This window comes from Perna viridis, chromosome 12, assembly GCF_037379345.1.
Source record: "Perna viridis isolate PV_CMFRI_1.1 ecotype Kerala chromosome 12, ASM3737934v1, whole genome shotgun sequence".
In the NCBI taxonomy this organism is placed as follows: Eukaryota; Metazoa; Mollusca; class Bivalvia; order Mytilida; family Mytilidae; genus Perna; species Perna viridis.
Window position 1 is genome coordinate 14,562,410 of NC_142456.1, and position 17,650 is coordinate 14,580,059.

At 31.8% G+C, this 17,650-nt stretch overlaps 2 protein-coding genes across 2 annotated transcripts; both read right to left on the reverse strand.

Moving 5' to 3' along the window:
- Window positions 1-8,644: 8,644 nt before the first annotated feature.
- LOC148601324 (acetylcholine receptor subunit beta-type acr-3-like) lies at window positions 8,645-10,008 on the reverse strand. The gene has a single exon (XM_088555845.1). It carries the CDS (start codon window positions 9,934-9,936, stop codon window positions 8,773-8,775), a length of 1,164 nt encoding a protein of 387 aa, XP_088411971.1. The 5' UTR covers window positions 9,937-10,008; the 3' UTR covers window positions 8,645-8,772.
- A 4,301-nt stretch (window positions 10,009-14,309) lies between these two features.
- Window positions 14,310-16,162, reverse strand: LOC148601325 (neuronal acetylcholine receptor subunit alpha-7-like). Its single transcript, XM_088555406.1, has one exon. The coding sequence runs from the start codon at window positions 15,671-15,673 to the stop codon at window positions 14,513-14,515; it is 1,161 nt and encodes a 386-aa protein (XP_088411532.1). The 5' UTR covers window positions 15,674-16,162; the 3' UTR covers window positions 14,310-14,512.
- Between the last annotated feature and the right edge of the window lie 1,488 nt (window positions 16,163-17,650).

A 17,650-nucleotide genomic window follows, 5' to 3' on the forward strand; every position in this document is an offset into this window, starting at 1 on the left:
CTATCTATATTGTATAATGAATCATGAGTACATATGAAATAATAAACCAAACTAGATGGTCTACAAGAAAACATGTCTTGCTTATCACCTTTGACTCTACAATATAGTATAAACATGTTGTTATTTCTACAGAAATTTAACAACTGATTTTCATAATTGTTCTTAGTCATGTCCTGACTTTGACGAAAATATGACATATTTAATTGTTTGTTCACCCCAAAGGGTATTCGAAAGCACGTTTCATTTATCTCTGTGGTGTAAACCTTAGCCACTATCGGTCTTAGGCGTCCTTTTTAACCGAGTTGTGCACCTTACTTAAATTGATTGACGTCGCCGAACTCGATGGAATAATAAACTCTTAGTTCTTCCTTTTTAAATTCTCTAATGAGTTCTTCAGTGTTTTCTCCTCCGTGTTCCTTTAACCCGGTAAATATTAAATTTTACTTCATGGATCTGCACTGCAGATCTAACACTATGCTTTTCAGCTCTAAATTTTCTTACCTAACATCGCTAAGTGCAGATTTTATTTCTTGCTTAATTTCTATTGTATGATTATTCAGATCGTTCGCAACTTTACTCACTTTCCATTTCATTTGTTTTAGGCATTTTACGATGTTTTTGTGATCTTTCTTGAAATCGCCCATGAAGTCACTTATCCCTTGTAAATTATTTGAGCTTTCTTAGCTTCTTTTTGTAAATCTTGAACTATTTTCCCCCACTGAATCTTGTTCGTTTCTAATTGCGACCATTTCTCCCTTTTGCTTGTCATTTCTATCCATTAGTGTTTCTTTTTTTATAAGATTCAATTTCGTCAACCTTCAGTTTCATATCTCCAATACTTTTACTAAAACAGTTATAGATATATTTACACTGTCTATTTGTATAAGTTTAGTTTCAATCATAGTAATTATGATATACATACTGTCATTCATACTCGATAAGAGTTGATACATTAATTTCATTGTGATCGGTTCATTTGTATTATCGTAGAGAGCCTCTCTGCTTTGACGTAATATTTTGTGCCATCGTGCCCATTCGTAAAGAGCCGCAATGAAAGTAATCAATACTGTAGTATTATTATTGAAATTAATATGTCACTCGATTTGTAATACTGGCACGAGGGTAAATTCGATTCTCTGTAGACTTTTCTTTAATTAAAACATAAACAAATATGTGTTTTAAAGTAAAGCACTTTTTCCGCAGTTTGATCATCGGCAGAGCCATCATGTCCATACTAGAAAGCTTTAGAAGGCATTTCTGTATCATTTAAAGTCTTATTACATATAAAAATAGATCAATTTATCTTAGGACTAAAAGTGCGTACCTCCATGGTACCTTCGTAATCCTCACCTCTATAACTATAGTGGATTCCTGTTAATCGCATTACCTATTTGTCTGAAAAGAATATGCAATTAACAGTTATATGGAATTAACAGAAATTATCATTTCATGGGAAAATACCTGATATTTACCATGTTTAAGTGGGATATATTCCTCATGTCTAGTTAGATTCTCGATTTAGTGTCCAGTAAAAATAAAGAGAAATTATTGTTGTATAAACACATTTCTTAAAGAAACTAAGGTATTTCACTAACGATGGATTGGTTTTTTTTACCCATTTAGATACATTTTTGAGTAAATTTTGGAAAACAAATTTTGAAATTATGTAATTTTGTCATTTTGGCCTTATGTTATACAAATGAGAGGATGTTTTTATATGGATAAGATGGGAAATGTTTTTATTCTTTAAGTTATTAAACAATTATCAAGAATATGCAATTGACAGGTATTCGATGAAATGGAATCCCATGTATTAGTAAAATGAGAGAATAATATGGCGTTAAAATGACATTGATTGCAGAGTAGTGATTGTTTTCCGATGCAGTCGGTATTGTTTCGCTTTTTACCCTTTGACCTTAAGGACGCTCTTCTATGGAACCTGATCGCAATATTGTTTCCCGATTGTCCAAATACCGATTACTTAGTAGGCGTTCGAAAAAACTGTATCGAAAATTGAAATTGCGTGCCATATGTTATTTTCTTGAATAAAATGTACAAACTTATAAGTAAAAAAGCAAAATTTTACTGCGTCGGTTATCTTTTTTGAAGATAGTACTTGTTTCAACTGCATGGAGATTTTCATTTCAATTCCTTCATGTCTATCAATCATACTTTTAATTGTATATTCGATGTTTTTTTTTGACTCAGAGAAAACTCATTTATTAGACAGAAAGTACACTTTGTTCGGTCGAATCCCTTTATGAAACACGTTTGCAATAAAATGAAAGTAACAATATTTTTATGATTGATATTTTTGTATTTTGTCACGTATAAAATAATGCTTTAGAAATATTGTAATAAAAGTAACTGTGTTCTGAACTGGAAGAACCTCCAAAGTTCATAACATAGACAGTGCATGCATATCAGCATAATCAAAAGAAGACCCTTATAATGCTGATAATTAAATTTGGGGACAATCCACTGAATGGTTAAGGAGATAGGAGAGAAAAGACATATAAGAAATGTCAATGACGCCAAAGACGGTAGACTATGGCTAAATCAATGTGTTGACATAAGCTCGCTTGCAACTGAGCAAAACAGTGAACTCCAAACCAGTGTACATGTACAGATTGAGAGTGTAAATTGGAAGTACGGTTTTTAGTAATATAGGACATAAGATGATTAATGTGAAATAAAGTTTTAACTTGGAAGCACCGAGAACCTGATTTAAGTCTGACAGGAAGTCACGTTTATGATACGGTCTTCATAAATATTTGAATTCAGATACTCTTTTCGTTTCCGACATAACATAAGAGAAGGCCTCTCCGACTTTAGCAAGAAAGTTCACACTACGAACACAAAGTCATACCGATCTCACTGATTACGACAGAAAGTGTCAAGAAGTGACAAAAAAAAATCAATAATTCTAGAAAAAGCGACAAAAGCGAAAAAAAAAACAACAAAAGCATTTTTAAATAAAACTATATATATTCAACTTTGTCTACTTACAGGCTACACCTGCTTAATATTAGATATATATATTGCTGTAGCTGTATTTATATTTCGTTGCAGGCTTCTACTGTCTAAACCAATACAATCAGAGGTTGTTTTATCAAACGTGTAATACAGTAACATCATGCGTAAATGTTTACTCTCTAAATTTAGGAAGTATTACCCCATTAATGAAAGCTATAAATTTGTATATAGCCTAGTTGGCGGAATGGTCTAGAGCGTTGGACTTAGTACAAAGCGGTGTTGTCATAGATGTCAGAGCAGAGAAGGGGTTCAAATCCCGCTGAGGAAGCGATCAAATTTGCAGCCATGCATCGATTCAGAGTTTGGTTGTACCATAGATTTGTATATACATGTATATGCATCCATGCATCAACATTCTATGTTGATCATAGCCGTGCGTGCTATATGCCTATATATTAATACACCAGCAAGTAAGATGGTAGATCAACACATTCTATGTTGATCATAGCCGGGTATAATATGATTTTTTATGTCAATGAAATAGCAAGAAAGATGGTAGAGTCCCAACATTCCATTAGAATTTTGCAATTTTGATTCTGATGCCATATGTTGCTGCGAATATCGTCATAACTACATGTGTACATGTCGTCGAAAAAGTTAATTTGCTTATACCAGTGATATATACGCATACAGTTTGCGGACAAAGGTACAACAATCTATTCTTCTACCAAAGTAGAATTGGTGAAGGGCATAGAAATATACCTTTGGCATGTTGCTTGAAAATGCCTTAAATGTTGATTTTAGTACCCATAAGTGTCAACAATAGAGATTAATTTCCTTATTTAATGTAATTGGACGTTATGTAAGTACTAAATAGCGCGTGACGTTCCACAGGAAGATACTTAGTTACAACCGCGTATATGGAATTTGTAAAGACGTGCTTATAGCCAATCAAAATTTAAATAAAAATTTTCAACTATGGGGATAATGTCTTAAATATATATCTCTTTTTGTACTAAATGCAATGTCAATACGTTGTGTATTTTAGGTTGAGGACAAAATTTAGATAACTTATTTATACTGGTATGCACCTAACACATTGTTTTGAACAAAGCAATCAAGACTACCTCAGTGTTAAAGGTGTAGGACAGTTAAAATATAATCAAAATGAGACGATTGTCACGTTTATTAAAAAACGATAAAATAGGATAGTGAACATTTGAAAAGGGTTCTAGTTTTCAAATTTGGGGTGATAGTATGATACGTCGAAGTTTTCAGTTGATATAAACAAACAGTCGTTTATTTGGTCACATGAGTTTTAGTTAAAAATCTTTTGTTCTAAGTATACCATTACAAAAATTAAAAAAAAAAACAGTAATTTCGTTCCTTTTTGGCTAACGTTTTTACCGTTTTTGTCTGAGGTAAAGTTTTTTTCCAAATGTTACAAAGTAGCGTAGAAATTCAATAAAGTTATCCAAAATATATGATATCTCGAATTTATTTTACGCGAACAACGTACAATACTGAGAAGTTGATCAAGCAGACGATTGTCACCGGAGTTCGATGGAAACTTACGAACTTCGTTTGTAAACAAATCGTCCCGTAGAAACCAACATGGCGGATATTAGTATGCGATTTTCCCGTAAGGATTTGTTACGCACGCTTTAAGCCAATAAGCGACTCGTTGGTACTAACACGTCATGCATATATGCGAACTATCTTCAAATTTAGTAAAAGAGAGACAATTCTAGCGGTAAGTCCCGACGGTTTAAAAAGTAGAGCTTTAATTTTAAAATGTGCTGTAAGTGACGTCGAGTATAATTAAAAAACACCAATCATATTAATATTGCAAACTTTGATATGCTGTACTCGTATTTCTTGGAGTATCCTCTCACCAGGCGTCCATTTCACAAAAATTAGTAAGTGTGAAATTGATCGTAAATTTTCACGTCATAATGCTATTTTAGATTGTGACGTCATTACCTACGATCAATTTTACACTTACGACTTTTTGTGAAATCGATGCCAGCAAAATAAGAATCAATTATATAGGAAGGATCAACTCTAAAAGTATTGAATTCAAGAACTACTAAAATAGGAAGACCAAGAGGTTCTACTGTTTGCAATACACGGAATTAAGGCTCGGTGTTGCAGGGATTTTAAAATTTGTAAAACGGCAGTTTGTTTTTTTTTAATTTATAATATAATGCAAAATGACAAACGAAAGATTAACTTTTGAAAATCACTCTTTGGACTTTAATATGTGAAGATGGGCACCCCCTACAATTACTGTATAGTTTGTTCCTACTTGCCAATATTATTTAAGAAATGTGATATATTTTAATATACGAAAATCATATTTGTTAACTAAGTTTCACTTTGGCAAATTTCTGTGAAAATGATTTCCATCCTTTTACTGTTGCTTCTATCCACTCACCAAAGGGTAAGAGAATTACGTGTAAAAATGGTAGCGCTACCAAGGCGACAAATCGTAGTCAATATGTTTTATTGTTATGTCCTTTTACAAAAAGTGGGCTGTTATTTCTGTGAAAAGTATTTCTATCACAATATGAAGACAATCTTGAACAAAAAAAAGCAGTATCCCGGCGACAACATCCTTTTTTAATGTATTTTATTCAATAATGACTAGAATTGTCCAGCAGGCTAAGCTTATTAAGACTCTCTCCACAAAGAACATCCTACAACACAATGACTGACGTACAGAAGGGTAAAAAACAAAACAGCCACACAACTCGTTGCAGTGATATCATTTAATGAGGTGTATATGATATGGGCTTCCTTTTTACTATTCGAAGTTGACCACTGTCTAGAATTGTACATAATCAGCTCGTTAATTTTGTTATTAATCTTCATGCTACCATATATACAACTATGTATTATGTGAAAGTAAATTTGAATTTTCTTAAGCTCATTATTAAAGTAAAACCCACAATGATATTTTGACATTGTCTTAATAAAGTGGTTTTATCTAATTCAGACTTTTAAAATATTAAGCTCTTTCAATCTGTTTAATAAGTATTAATATCAACTTATATAAAGAAACTTCTGAACACTAATGATAGTTTTTACCAACGGCTTGAACTAATAAAATTTGTCACTTTTTTATCTTTCAAATGACAGCTGCACTGAGAGTATTTAAAATCACAAGTTATTTAAACTCATACTTACTCCGAAAACAATATTTGTATAATTTTGTAGTTTATAGCTGTATATAGTGGCTCATTAGAGTGGAACCTCAAAACGAAATGAGTTCAAATAACACTATCTGCAGAGAATAAATTAAACTTTATCTTGATATATTTTTCGATAGCTAATCATGCTGTATGTTTAGATGAACAAGTTAGAATTCTTTGTCAAAAAGCTAAGCTAAGCTAAACTAAAAAATGTATGTTTTTTCGCCAAAATATTGGTTCCCTTGATTAATCTTTCTAATAAAACATTTATGAGACAAAAAAACTATTTTATTTTCTAAACCATCCTTGATTATGACTTTCCATTTTTAACTTTCGTTGTCAAAAAGCTAAGCTAAGCTAAACTAAAAAATGTATGATTTTTCCACTAGAATACTGGTTCCCTTGATTACTCTTTCTAATAAAACATTTATGAGACAAAAAACTATTTTATTTTCTAAAACATCTTTAATTATGACTTTTAATTTTTAACTTTCCTTTTCTTATTTCCAGTATATTAAGTACCAGTCCTTCTAAAAATCAGACAGAGGGCGATTCACGCATGTCAAAAACTCACTAAATTCAATTTTATTTCTTGTTCAGAAACCGTTACTGATCATATAATCAGTCTTAGTTTTTCATTTGTATGTTGCGCTTTTGAGATACAAAAAATATTTAGATCGTACAGGAAAGTGGTACTTTGCAAGAGTTATCGTTCTTTATTGTGTTTCATTTGGTTAATTTTAGCGGCAGATGAATGTATAGTTTTCTCGGAAGTGCATGTTGAAATACAATAAGGACTATCGTTATAAAAAATATAGCATATGGAGACTGAAAAAGCATCGTTTGTTTGGTGGGTTTTTCTACACAATAATCACCTCTAATATAGGCAGTGTCTGAATTTTATATAGACTGGTACTTAATATTTCCAGCTTAAGCGGTAAACACTTTAAAGGTGATCCGTTACTGTCATGGTTTTTATATTTACTTTCTGAGTACATACTTTATGTCATCCATCATAAAAAACATGAGAAATTTTCAATAAGAAAAAAATTGGAAGTATTGAAGGACCAGAATACGATGACAAGTTCCACAGAATGCCAAGATTTAAGTGTAATTGTTTTTTGTAAAACTAAGGCAAAATATACTACTAGTTATTTCACTCTCAGAAAGTTAAATTGCAGGTGCATGGTTTTCTTTTCAGAGACCATTCTCTACCTAGAAACTAACAAAAAAAACACCATAGACAAGGAGCACTGAATATCGTCATTTGAGTGTAAAAAACAATTTTGATTTATCACAAATAAAAACAAATGAATCATTTGCGACAAAACATGCTCCCGATTAAAAGAAAATAATGGAAAATATTCATTATTTTCATATTTTTACATGTTGACTACGTATATTATGTCAATATATAAAACACCTATGTTATGCATTGAGAAAGTAAAAAAAAACTGATAATTTGTTAATACGAAAATAAATTGGTAAGATAACCAGAATACTATAATTGTAATTGAAGAACTCGGGTCTTATCCCGTGCTCAAGTTTACTCTCCAAGTGTTCTCGATATGAGTTATTCCATTTTTGTGATTCACTAAAACTAATAGATAATCATATTTACTATATAGATTATCTGGATAATTTGTATTTTCTTTCAAATTAATAAAAAAAAATTGTGATCGGTGGATTGATGTTCTAATCAAGGATGGGTTAAACTACTTTCAAAAGTAATTAAATATTTTCAATTACTGAGGACTTTCTGTCAAACAAATTATATTGCAATTACTTTGATTTTTAAAAATGTATTTGATTTTTTTTTCAAATATTTGAAACATATTATTAATAAATTTTCAAATACTTTTTTGTTTTGTAATACCACAATATATGAGAAAGATATTAAAGATGCTAAATGTATCATCATTAGCCGTACAACATCATACAATAATACATGTGTGTATATATTTGATGTATCTTTTGTACTGGCTCTTATCATTGTTAAAAATGCTTGCATTTAGCTCAGGAAATGATTTTTTCCTTAAAACTGATCGCTTTAAAAAATAGAAAATAATCATTCCACTTTAAAACAAACTATTTTTATTATATTTTGTTCCTATATAAATTGATCATGTAGTATTCATATTGTTCACTTACCTCCAGAAAAACAGTGTTAAAATTATTATTAAATTGCAATGTATTTGAAATGTAATTAAAAAAGTATTTAAGAAAATCATTTTTTAGTATTTAAATACTTTCAAATACATATAATTAAAAATTCCTTCAAATTACAAATACTTTGCAGTTACTTCAAAAAATTTTTTTATTTGTAATTGATTTCAATTACCTCAACCCAGGTTCTAATCATCAGTGACGTCTAGTAAAAGTAAAGTTTTAGGACGTTTTTGCGACAAAAAAAAATCAAACGTTAAGTGACAATATTTATTAAACATGTATTACATCAACATTTGTTTCACGGGGAACATTGCTCTGTACGTGATAAATTGTAGCAATTCATTACTTTAATTTTAACATTTAAAATGAATTCCTTTGGAGCAGTTCTGTTGCTACTGGGCTAATAGATAAATTCAATGTTCTAATTAACTTTTTAAACTGAAATATATATAAAATATATAAAGAGAAACAATATAATTAGAATATAAGCAACAATCATAAATACTTTGTCAAATATTTTAGACACATCTTGTCCCGAGAATATATGCGCAGATTTTTCAGAATTATCTCCGTCGCCGACTTTCCGTTTTATAATTTTAATGAAGAATCTCATCGTTTTTCCAGGTTGATATTCATTTTTGTGGTAATACGTTCCAGACAGTATAACCAGAAATACTATGATGCCACTTATAATCATAATACCAACCATTAAACATAAAAGATAACTCATCGGGTTCGAAGTGGCTGGAATTGAAGAGGAAACTAATGTTAAGAAAATAGCGTAAGACAGAAGGATTGTCATGGAAAATCCTACGCGTTCCCCGGATTCTGAAGGTAGTAGAAACACAATTGGATTAAGAAGACACAATAGGGTCGTTGGAATCACTACCATCAAAGCATAATACGTCGACGCACGTTTTATTGTAAGATGTACATTGTACTTTTCGTATCCGTCTAATCTCTTTACCAGTGCAGAGTTTTCTATAATATCCCAGTCTGCATTAGTCGTGTAATAATCCAACAATATGCTCTTTTTGTTTGAAGAGAATTTGAACATACTACTATCAGACGACCAAGTAAGGAAGTTTAAAGTACATGACTGTTTGTCAAAAGGAAATTTAGATATATCCGTAGCACATTTCGCCTTAAAAATTCCCCCAGGGCTATATCCTACAGATCCATCGCTCAGTATATTGGCTTTAAATTCAGAATCTGATCCAACAGGTTCGAGTTCTTCGGCGTTATTACTAAGATACATCCATGGAACCCATACGTCTTTCGAGTCTACTTGCAGAAATTCTAAGTTCCCAAAAGACGATGGGTTCCATTGTAGCGAAGAGTCCGTCCAGTTCATCAGAAAAGCTCCATTTAGTACTAATGTCTGTTCCGTTTCTTTAAACTCGTCGATAGACAGTAAGTAAAACTCCATGGCTATTTCAAAAGGTTTGGAAAAATCATTGTTTGGTGTTAAACCTTTGATGTAACCATTAAAAATTTGATTATACACGTCTTTAGCATTTTGCAAAGTCTGGGCATTCGCTTTTGGTGATAGGAAGTACATCAAAACCGAAAAAAGGTATATCCAGATGTTGTTCATATTTAGACTAGGAAAGTTTGAGTAGGAAACGTGGTAAATTGTAGAATATCGCAGGTTTGGTGTTCCTCCCTGTGCCACTTAAGTTTGCAGATTTATTCTTGTACTACCAATTTAACAGCGGAATTATTATATAGATTTAAATCTATTAAAACCAATCGAAGGGTTACTTTGCACTTGACATTACAGTTTTCTCCACGTGTCTTTAGGAATTAATTAAATCTATTCGGACAAAAGTTTGTATAGTTGAAAATATAACTGCAAATATTATTGTAAGATTAATTGTTCATAACACTGCCCATTTAATTTAATGATCGCTTTGTATAACCTGAGTCGATCATGCATTGAAGTATTGATTTGTGAACATTGTGCGAAAATCATGGTCAATAACTTCATATTTTTATTTGTATAACATACGGCTCATATTTATAGAAAATGTGTCGTAGATTCAAATATGTTTTCATGTTCTTACATAATTTTAACGTTTGATAGTACTTTAATCATAATTGTGTTTGACTTCTTGTTATTGACTTGCTAGTAGTTAAATATGACATAAAAATACAGATGGTCGTACTGTTGTAGGACGTGTGATAAAACTGTAGTCAATTAATTTTTTTCCTTAAAATTAAAGATTAAACAAGTTGACGAGTTAACTTTAATCAAATGCCAACTAATAAAATTTCTATGAATCAGGATTGATCAATGATATAGATAGCAATTTCTGTAAAACTTGTTCGTACAAATGAAAACATATATATATATATATTATTTAAATATGTGATATTTATGGGAAAAAAAACAGAAAAATATCAACATGTACATTTTCAACAGTAAAACTATGCAATCCAGGGACAAAGACCAGACTTGGAAAACAGACAAACACGACAAAGAACATTAAGTAACAACAAAAATAAATACAAAGTATCAAAAGCAAATGAGTAACTCGGACTCCACTAAAAGCTGGGAGCATGAACCAGGTGCACCGGTAGGGTAAGCGTCAAAGTATTGATAACTATGGTTTGCGATATATAGCGGTAATCAAAAGAATGTAATCCAGGGACAAAGACCAGACATGGAAAACAGACATACACAACAAAGAAAATAGAGTAACTAAAATCATACATACAAAGTAACAAAAGCAAATGAGTAACTCAGACTCCACTAAAAACTGGGAGCATGAACCAGGTACACCGGTAGGGTAAGCGTCTTCTGCTTTTCTAGAAACACCCGCCGAGTTGCTCATAAAAATACCAAAAAAAGTCCAGGGAGGACAAAAGTGGAAAGAAAACTATGACACGTTGAACAAATCAGTTTTCAAATCAATTTGCAGTGAACACACCGTAACGATCCTCGTGTTCACGATGACGACCATAAAACTTCTGTAGTGATGACTCCAATCTTGTAGCAACATAACTCTGTTCCGGAAGCCTAATTGTAAGAAGTCTGGCGCGATGCAAACAGTCTGTGTAATTACGGCAAGCTTTGGCATAACGTATGAGTTGTGAAATGAAAACTATATACGCAGGTTCTGAAGGGGTGTTTTCACAGACGAATTCTGAATGAAAAGTCATTACGTTTGTCGTAAAGTTTTGATCAAAAGTTTTATTTTACTATCGTTCTCCATGTGTGGGTCAAGATATGAGGCAGACCTCACAATGTAGTATCCTTTATCTCAAGTTTTTTGGGGTAGATGCGATGTATCAAATCCCCGATACTAGAATTGTTTGACGATAATATGTCATCAATTAAACTGAGATCAAAGGATCTAGCTATATGATGTTCCTTTTTTTCTTTCCTTGAACATTCCAATATAATGTTTTTATCCTGTAGTGTAATTTTTTTGACCGCATAGCGAGTAGTCCATGACCCGGTTTCATGAAATAATCTATAATTGAGATTATCTTCAAATCCTTTCTCAACTCAAATTGAACAAAATGAGGAAAAACTGAAATAAAGGCCAGGTAACGTATCCTCTATATGGTATTTATCTGATTCAATACAACGTATGATATTTTAATAATACTACTTATTATTTTCACTTTTAGAAATTCTGAATGTTGAATTGCATACTTTCTTATAAAACTACACGCGAATATAACATTTACTTAGAAAATGTATTATGTACCTAACTGTTGACAGTTGACTTGTTTTCTTTAAATGTCGGCAATTGACTTTTTCCCCTTGAATGTCGATAGTTGACTTATTTCATTTGATTGTCGACAGATGACTTGTTTCCCTTGTTTGTCAATAGTTAACTTATTTCTCTTGATTTTCGACAGTGGATGTTTTTCCCTTGATTGTCGATAGTTGACTTATTTCTCTTGATTGTCGACATTGGACTTGTTTCCCTTGATTGTCGACAGTTAACTTGTTTCCATAATTGTCAATAGTTAACTTGTTTCCCTTGATCGTCGACAGTTGACTTGTTTCCTTTGATTGTCGATAGTTAACTTGTTTCCCTTGAGCGTCGACAGTGGACTTGTTTCCCTTGATTGTCGACAGTTAACTAATTTCCCTTGATCGTCGACAGTTGACTTGTTTCCCTTGATTGTCGATAGTTAACTTGTTTCCCTTGATCGTCGACAGTGGACTTGTTTCCCTTAATTGTCGACATTTGTCTTGTTTCCTTTGAATGTCGACAGTTGAGTGAAAACAATTCTAATCATAGTTAGTGCTTTAAAATATGTTAAAAATAAAATGGATCATTTACAAAAACGTACCCGTTTAAAACACAACCAATGCGATATATTCATTATTTCATACGCATGTGAGACTCGGAAGAGCGATGGGGACGCCGAAGTGCGATGGTCGCGCTGATCTGCGATTGTCAACGCTGAAGTACGTTGGATGTTTAATGCAAATGTGCCGAAGTGTGTTGGTACCCCATTCAACGTCTGCACGAAATTTTACGTGCATAAGAGCGTACAATGTTACAGAGAAAACTAACAAACTGAAAGAAAAGTCATGAAAGTACTAGTATATTGCTGCCTGTATAAACAAACGTCGTTACTAATTTGGAGTGTTAACATACATGTATTAAATGCAGTAACAAAACTTAAAGGCTACTTTACGATACTTGAGGTAATTAGAGTAACATAAAATGCTATCTACGGGTAACAAAAGATAGCGGATATTGAAAGTCGTATGGCACGCATCATGAAAACTATATTAGATGTAACTAAAAGATTTACTTGTTACCGGGACCACTTTGTTATCGTTGTAGTAAAAGTCGGGAAAAATGTTGCTTTTTTAATAAATTAGATATAATAGAATATTACCATTTGGAAAAGTTAGACATGCTTTCACAACAAATCATGAAATGTATTTTATAGTTGAAAGGCGAAATAGAAACTACTATATATAGAAGTTCAAAGAGTGTATTAGAATGTCGAAGACACAAATTAAGTTCCATTGGACCAGACTGGCACGTTTCTCTTCATATTACGTATAGTCCGTTAATACATCCAATCTAGACTTCTATCATGCTTTGATAACTTTAGTAGCAGTGTATAGAATGACACACATATAGAGAAAAAAAGCGCCGTCTTATACTACATTATATTTATACTTGCAAATTCTACAGGTACTTTTGATCAGATGTGTTTTATATAGTACATGTTGTTTATACCCTTACACATAAGTCTTTGAGCTATCCACATCCGTTCCATCGCTTAGTTAGTCAAGAAATATTCAAATATAAAAGAGTAGTTTTGTTCAGGTTGGATGCATTACATGCATTCATAATTTTTGTCAATACATAAAAATCTTTTTTATGCATTATAAGAATAAAACATGAAAAATCATCAAAAAGAAATAAATTTGAAAGATTAAATAACCATGAAAACGAGGACCAGTGTCGAAGAACACCAAAATATTAAGAGTGCGTGGAACTTGTTTCGTGTTCGCTAATCGTGTTGATTAGCCATTGGATATCATGAATAACCAAAATGCAATTACTCATATCGAGTACACTTAGAGATTGTCCTCTTTTTTATCTAAAAGAATAACTTTGGAATTGGTGCAATATAACTAGATTTTCTGGATAATTTGTGCAGTTATTTTCAAATGAATTGAAATTTTGTTGATCGATGGATTGATTTTCTAATAATCAGTGACGTCAAATAAATTATCGTCACAAGAGATATGTGTTGAGACAATTAAGCGGGTGTAATTTTGTCCGTAAAAACATTAAAATTTACAGTTTTCAGTAATCTTGTTTTAATTACGTATAATTGTGGCACTGTTATGACGTCACTCCAATGAACTTACACTGCAGAACATTCTCTTCCCTAATATTCATATATTTTATTATGTTATGAACAATTTGTATGCGATTTGTACAAAAATGATATTTTGGGGCAATATTCGTAGGCTAATGGAACTAAACCTTTATTGAGCATGTAATATATCAAATTTACTACTGAGAGAACAATTAATAATTCACTTCAGTGCAATTCAATAATTTTAACAACTGCTTTGTATGTTTTAAATTGTAGCATTTTGTTAATTAAAGAAATGAGTTCCTCTTGAGCAGCTATGTTGTCACTGGGCAAATAAATTCTACGTTGTAATTAACATTTTAGAAGAAAATATATATATAGAAAACAAAAAGAAAAAATACAATAAGAACGTAAGAAACAATCATAAATACTTTGTCCAACATTTTAGACACATCCTGTCCTGAGAGCACATTCGCAGATTTTTCAGAGTTATCTCCGTCACTGACTTTCCGTTTTATAATTTTGATGAAGAATCTCCCCGATTTTCCAGGTTGATATACATTTTTATGGTAATACGTTCCAGACAGTATAACCAGAAATACTATAATGCCACTTATAATCATAATACCAACCATTAAACATAAAAGATAACTCATCGGGTTCGAAGTGGCTGGAATTGAAGAGGAAACTAATGTTAAGAAAATAGCGTAAGACAGAAGGATTGTCATGGAAAATCCTACGCGTTCCCCAGATTCTGAAGGTAGTAGAAATACAGTTGGATTAAGGAGACACAATAGGGTCGTTGGAATCACTACCATCAAAGCATAATACATCGACGCACGTTTTATTGTAAGATGTACATTGTACTTTTCGTATCCGTCTGATATGTCTACCAATGCAGAGTTTTCTATAATATCCCAGTCTGCATTAGTCGTGTAAAAATCCAACAGTATGCTGTTTTTGTTTGAAGAGAATTTGAACATACTATCAGACGACCAAGTAAGGAAGTTTAAAGTACATGACTGTTTGTCAAAAGGAAATTTAGATATATCCGTAGCACATTTAGCCTTAAAAATTCCTGCGGGGAGATATCTTACGGATCCATCGCTCAGTAAGTTGACTTGAAATTCAGAACCTGATCCAACAGGTTCGAGTTCTTCGGCGTTATTGGTTAGATATATCCACGGAACCCATATGTCTTTCGAGTTTATTTGCAGAAATTCTAAGTTTCCAAAAGATGATGGGGTCCATTCCAGCGAAGAGTCCGTCCAATTCATAATAAAAGCTCCATTTATTACTAAAGTCTGTTCCCTTTCTTTGAACTCGTTAATGGATATTAAGTAAAACTCTATGCCTATTACAAAAGGTGTGGAAAAATCATTGTTTGGTGTTAAACTTTTAATGTAACCATTTAAAATTTGATTATACAAGTCTTTAGCATTTTGTAAAGTCTGAGCATTCGCTTGTGGTAATAGCAGGTACATCAAAACCGGAAGAAGATATATCCAAATGTTTTCCATTTTTCCGTTTAGATAATTTAAATATATGATAGACAATATGTGATATCACAAGATTGGTGGGATTCCCTGCGCCATTCCAGTTCAGAGAATTCATCTTCTTCTACTAATCCCTCAGCGTAAATTATATATAGATTTGATAAGCCAATCGAAATGTTACTTTAAACTTTACATCGCATTATTCTTCACATGTTATTAGAAACTAATTTAATCTACCGGGACAAACATTCACACAGTGAAACATATGAATACAAATGATATTTTAGCAGGTGTATCCTGTAGGAGAACAAAGTTAAATATATTTTATTCTTATACCGTCTGCAGTTTTACTTAAACTAGGATTTACTCTATGGTTATAATTAATTAAAACTATAAGATGTGCGCTGTAAACATTTTGGTTTTGTCAAAGATACGAAACTAGTATAGATCCACCTGAGAAAGGATCCTTTCTAGATATCACAATATAACCTTCTATCCGTCTGAAAATGGGTTCAATTCGTACGTATTATCATTAAGAGGACTTTGTCCTTTTTAAATATAAGTATTATAGTTTTTTTAAATACCCGTAGATCGCTTTACATAACCAGAACCAATCATGCATTTCGGAACTGATCTGTGAACATTATGTTATAATTAAGGGCAATAAAAAATATATTTTTTTTTTGTATAGCATATGGCTAATGTTAAGAGAAAATGTATCGCAGATACAACTTTTTTTAAATACTTCATTGATATAAAAGGACTGTTTCTGTTATTACAAACTTATTTACACGTTTTGGCAGTACTTTTATTTATATATGGTATTTGACTTCTTGGAGTGAAGTCGTTTAAATGTGTATAATGTTGACAAGCAGCCGGCCGCGCCACTGTAGGACGTGTCATGAAAAGAAATAAAATTAATTTTCCTTTCAAAATAAAATAAAATCTCGAAGAAACCTCTAAGGACAAGTTGACTTTCATTATTTGCCGAACAAGGACCATTCTTCGAATAAGGTTTTGCCATTGTCTGTAGAACTTTTTCGTGCATGAAAAAAAAGAATCCATTTCTCTAAATATATAGTATTTGTGACAGAAATCAAAACGAAAAGCAATATGCACATAATCAACAGTAATATGTACTTCAACATTCGAATACAGTAATACTTACTAAATAAAAACAAATAATGTTTGTCCAGGTTATGTATCCTCTTCATTCAGTTTTTCATATGATACTTTAAATTTACTACTAATTATGTTGTCTCAGGATGTTTAATAGCGCAAAACCTTCTTAGAAAATGCACAAGAAGATAACATCTACTAAGACTATGTCGTATGTCCATAGGTATGTATAATTAGGAGCATTGTTAAAGACCATTATCTACTTAGCCGTTATTTTAAGATCTTTAACCTTGTTAAATTTTAATCATAGTTGGTGCTTTATATCACAGTTAAATATGGATGGATCATTTACAAAAAAAAATGTACCATAGACAAGGAATGTTGCTTGTTTCCATTGATTGTCGACAGCTTATTTCTACTAAATCTATGTAGAAACATTTGTATACAGATAAACATGCATATTTTACAATATTAATGCACAGTTGTTGAGGAACAAAGATGGGTGTACAAATAGCCAACAGACAAAAAAGTAAAAAAAAATCAATACAATGAGGAATAAAGTTTGGAGTATAAATGACAAACTAACAAAAAAGTAAGAGCGATAGATACAAAGTAGCATATAAAAAGATGGATAAAATCAGGATGATGAGTAAATGGCTAAATGAGAGAATTCATTTTCTTATTGATAATTTTGATAAATTGACACAACTTGCGGAGTGCAGACATTTTTCTGGTATTCATTAGTTATTGAACTTTAAAACATTGCAATTCACTAAAAACTTCTTATCTATATATATTTTTCTTTCCATCACGAATGAGCTGCATTTTAGTATATAATGATATTCATTACCTATATCGCCATCCCCACAAAAAAGGTCAGAT

Excerpts from the sequence above, each read along its gene's own strand:
- LOC148601324 (XM_088555845.1), bottom strand. The coding sequence starts at position 9,936 with ATGAACAACATCTGGATATACCTTTTTTCGGTTTTGATGTACTTCCTA.
- LOC148601325 (XM_088555406.1), bottom strand. The coding sequence starts at position 15,673 with ATGGAAAACATTTGGATATATCTTCTTCCGGTTTTGATGTACCTGCTA.